General features: G+C 41.3%; 1 protein-coding gene across 3 annotated transcripts in view; it reads right to left on the bottom strand.

Annotated features, from left to right (window-relative positions):
- LOC115371127 (transcription factor COE1-A-like) overlaps positions 1–5,000 on the bottom strand; it is a 112,359-nt gene that overhangs the window by 18,587 nt on the left and 88,772 nt on the right. For all 3 annotated transcript variants that reach the window (XM_030068286.1, XM_030068287.1, XM_030068288.1), the window contains exon 11: positions 1,175–1,263. In XM_030068286.1, coding sequence (XP_029924146.1) covers positions 1,175–1,263 — 89 coding nt within the window. The remainder of the gene's footprint in view (positions 1–1,174; positions 1,264–5,000) is intronic.

Here is a 5,000-nt window from a genome sequence, read left to right as displayed (position 1 = left end):
TAGCCTGAGAAAACACCGAATTTCTCATTGTTGTCTCATAATGAACAAATCTTCAGGACTGAAATGTTCACTGTGAAACGACGAATCAGTGTATGTTCCCGACCGCATGGATCCATATAGTTCTCACACACACATTTGAGGTATGGAGTGTGTAAATGTGTGACGTATCAACCGCTGTTCCCACCACGATAACGCTCAGTAAATGCGATTGCTAACACATGTGCAGGAGTCAGGGTGTCGGCAAGTTGATGATGACATCACGCCGTGCCACGAGGAGCCCAGCATGCCCGTTCTTTGATGATGTCACTGCGCTGACAGCCAATCCTGGAACGGCACCAGCGGGGACAGGAGCCAACCCCAGGCAGCTGTTTGCAAGGTCATGACCCCGCCCACCCAGCTAACCAAGTTCAAAGTTGAACCTGTTTACCTCGGAGAGCTCTCACACACACACACACACACACACACACAGACCGTCCCCGTGCAAATACAGATCAAGATGACAGGTCTTTGTATCAAAGCAGGGCGCATCATTTGGTGCTAATTGTTTACATCTGCTAATCCTCTAAATATTCTGCTTGATCTCTAGCTGATAAACAAATAATTAGATATGATGCTGTGATCTGGAGGAGATTCAAACACCCTCCCTCTAAACGGGGTTAACCAGCTCGCACATGCAGAGTTCACAAAGAGGTAAAGACACAAGAGACACAAATCTCCCACAGGAGACTGGGAACAGAATCAGCACATAACAAACATACAACAAAACAAACAAAGTGTAAACACTATTAAAAAGAAATCATTATTAAGTAGAAGAGTGCACTCTCTGATCTCTGCCGCGAGTGTGGTTTTACCTTGGCGTGCAAGTCTGGACAGTGAACGGGACACAAACTGTAGCTCTTTTGAATCAACCAGCAACCACGAGAGGTCCTTTATCATACAGTCAGAACTGTGTGTGTGTGTGTGTGTGTGTGTGATCTTGTGTCTTTGGCAGCAGTGGTGGTCAGAGAAACCACCAGTTGAGCCACCAAGGAAAGCACAGGTTAGATCTCTGTGAGAGCTACAGTTTGTGTCCTGCTGAAGTGCCTTTGAGCAAGACACAACCAACTGAAGAAAGGCACCAGCGCTCTCATTCAGTTTATAAACACATGTCAAAAATTGTAAAATGTCCGTGTACCTTTGGCAGCCTCTCAGGGTCCCCGGGGTGTCGAGGGATGACCTTCTGAAGCCTCTGGAAGCCGTAGTCTATGGTTGGCTCATTCAGTGCTGAGAGGGAGAGAGGAGGAGGAGTAAAAATGTTTTTTTTTTTTTTTTTATCAATAGTGCAGATACAAGACATTTTCTATATTATACAAACAAGTGGGACGGTGCTTTGCTCTATAGGAAGGTAAGAAGTAGTAAAAGCTTGTTCAGAGCTGTAAACTTAGTCGAAAAGCCATTTTTTTGTGCACAACAGCAGAGCAGCTGATGACAATATAATAAAGTGGTAAAGCAATGAAGAAGTAAACAATGAACTAAAGGAGTGTTTTTACAGAAACTACATAAATATGCTGTCAAATGCAACTGCAATATGTTGATATGTACACATCTGCTCTTCTCTTTGTGCAGGTGCCAGTGGCAAAAAAACTGTGATATTGTGTAAAACTCATGTGCACTCGTGTGTGTGAAAGTTTATTACTGCCTCTTTAGGCTGTCAGGGTTTAATTTCAAGCCTCTAGTTACAATTGTGCTGTCCACAAATGAGTCAAGACAACTGCTACAAACTATTGTGTCTGGTTAGTGGTCCTGTTAATGCCAGTGTTACTCAAAATCAAGAACAGTTTTTGATAAATGTACACTAAGGGATTCATGGGAAACTTAAGAATAAAATTCAAAGTTGAAATCAGACCAATTTCTTCTGCCTCTGCAGGAAGACGTTCCCAGTTTGGGATCAATAAAGTATACCTATCTATCTATCTATCTATCTATCTATCTATCTATCTATCTATCTATCTATCTATCTATCTATCATTGTTTCATATTTCTGTAGTTAACGGTAACTTCTCCATGCACAAAATAAAACCCCTATAGTCGGGGTGAATCCGATTTTTATTGCTGGGCTATATGTTTCCTGCCAAGGTCTGTTGTTTTTCTTCAAAAAAAAAAAAAAAAAAAAAAATCTGGCAGTGGGATGAGATAATCCCACTTGCTTTCACTGCTAATCAAACTTCCTTTAATCAAGTGTCATTTTCTTGATACTAGTGGGCTGATCTGCCTCATTTTGCCTCGACTCAACATATTTATACTAGATTTTTTTCTTGTTTTAAGGAAAACAAGATTTCAAGACTGAATATGAGACTAAATTACTTTACTTTTTTTGCAATAAGTCAATGGGATCAATAGTAGCTGCAAGTTGACCCTCTTGCAGCACATCCTCACTGCTACATGCAAATCTGAGATGCACAGAAACAGCGGAGTAACTAATGGTGTCATTTTACAGCAGCTGGGGGATAGGCGGGGGTGAGAGTGTCGGTGTGATAATAACACACTGCAGGTGTCATCTTAAGGGTTTTAAAGAACTCTTATTGTTCGCTTTAATGCTGCGATTTCACTCCTCGACAGTCTTTAGCCGATCAATATGTCAATCAAGACAGTGTGAGAGCTCTGTCAGTCACAACAGAGGCGATAAAGGGGGTAGAGCACTGTGTGTGTGTGTGTGTGTCTATAAGTGTGTGTGTGATCCTGTGTTTATTGCATGAGTGTATGTCTTCATTGTGTCACTGAACCCTCCCATGTTAAATTCTCTACAATAAGAATAAGCGTGAGTGTGTGCCCATGTGCGTGTATGTGTGTGTGCGTGTGTGTATCTGTGTGCGTGAGTGTATGTGTGTGTGTGTGTGTAATGAGCGGGTTGAAGACAAGTCACATAAACACGTTACACTGGATAGATGGAGGGAAGGAGAAAAGAGGAAGAAAAAAGAGAGAGAGAGAAAAAGAGAGAGCCTAAATGGGTGTGAGACGATGAATGAGGAGATATAAGTATAGGCGCTGAGGGTGTTACTGTTACTGTTTCTTTGTGTGTGTGGGTGTGGGGGTGTGTGTGGGTGTGTGTGTGTGTAGGTGGCTGTGCATGTCAACTGGTTGTGCAACAGGAGTGATATTTGGTACTTTCCAGCATCCAGCTCTGATAAATTAGTAACAGCTGAATGTATTATCTGTTGCTTTTACAGCATGTGTGTGCACACGTGTGTGTGTGTGTGTGCACGTGTGTGTGTGTCTGTGTATATATACATAGATGTGTTTTTGTATGTGTCTGTTTTATTATCACTGTATCCTGTAGTTACACCCAATTCTCTGGTTTCTGTTACGACCTAAACCTCTCAATTTGTTAGCGACATAACTTGTTAAGAGTCCCAGCTGCAGAAATGTAATAAACACTTCATCCCCTTTCCAAGGAAACTGATTAAAACTTCCTAAATTAAAAACATTTTAATTTCTGCTGGATGATGTTTAATTCAATATGATAGAGTGGTCTGGAGCAAGGAGGGCAAGGAGAAGAGGGGAGTGGAGAGCAGAGTGAAGGATAAGTGGAGGGAGAGGAGAGGGGAGGAGGGTGAGAATGTGTTGATCCATCCAAATAAAAGATAAATTCAGTTATGGTTGAGAAAAACAAAACTACAAAAACAGCTGCCTAACAGTCGCGGGGATATCAACTGTCAAAATTAACTGCCAATGTCAAATCCACCCTCTCTTTACATCTCTGGAGACGTTTAACAGATGCCAACTTGAATATACAACACACACAAACGCACACACGTGCACACACACACACACACACACACAAAAACACAAACACGTACATAACAAGATGACTTAGAGTGTGTTTCGATGCCTCCGGCCTAAAAAGTGTCTCCAACTGTATTCTGTCGTATTAATAGAACAGTGTGTTCCTTTAACTGTTGGATGGTGTGAGCGAGTGAGTGTGAGTGAGTGAGTGTGAGTGTGTGTGTGTGTGTGTGTGTGTGTGTGTTTTATGCTGTGAAGCCAGAAGGTCAGGTTTCTCAAACGATTTCTTTAGTGGTTTCTTTCTGCACAGAAATAGAAGCAGTTTCAGTAGAGCAGAGGCAGTCCAATTGATTACACATCAGCTGTGACAAGCAATGCTAATATCACTAGTAGCAAACCCACCAGGCTTTCTGAAATACATAGCCACCACACACACACACACACACACACACACACACATACACCTATTTCTAGTTGTACTGCAAAAAAAAAAAAAAAAATCTCCTTACTGCGTCATTCAGTCTCATCTTCAGGGTTCAGGCATCTTGTTTTTCTTCAAACATGGTACAAAATAATCCCCTTTGTTTTCAATGCTTATCAACCTGTTTCCATGATTCTTGAATCAGTGTGTCATTTTCTTGATCGTAGTGCGCTGATCAGCCTTATTTGGCCACGTTGCAACAGATTTAGACTTTCCCCCCTCAGAAAAACCTCTTAAAACAAGTGAAACTGCATTGTAAACTTAGTGGGATTATCTCATCTCACTGGTTTGAACACTGAAAATGAGACTAAAGGATTTATTACGATGCAGATTTTATTTGCACAGTTTGGTCATGGGGTTGTCAACTCAAAATGCCATTTTTTCAATGTCAGTGAGCTCTTTGATCAGTTTACAATGATGGAACAAGAAGATTTTTGACCTCTTCGTGTTGTGCATTTATGTCATTTTCAGCAGTGCAAATGAAATCCAGGCTATTTTTTTTGCATAATCCCAAAAGCATGACCACCATAATGACGTAAATAGAAGTCAAACTGAGATGAAATTGAATGAATGTTGATTTCTTTTCCCCCTCAAATTTTATCCAGATTTTTTGCTCACAAGAGTCGACTGCCTGAACCCGACGGGCCCGACCTCTCCCGTTGGGTCGGTTCAGATTTTTAATGCCAAGTTTCAGTTTTTCCTGCTTATTTTAAACTTTAAGGATATTAGATATATGTTGTCTTAAAGCATGGACTGA

The sequence above is a fragment of the Myripristis murdjan genome, chromosome 14 (genome assembly GCF_902150065.1).
Source record: "Myripristis murdjan chromosome 14, fMyrMur1.1, whole genome shotgun sequence".
Taxonomy (NCBI): Eukaryota; Metazoa; Chordata; class Actinopteri; order Holocentriformes; family Holocentridae; genus Myripristis; species Myripristis murdjan.
This window is presented reverse-complemented; position numbering and strand designations above follow the sequence as displayed.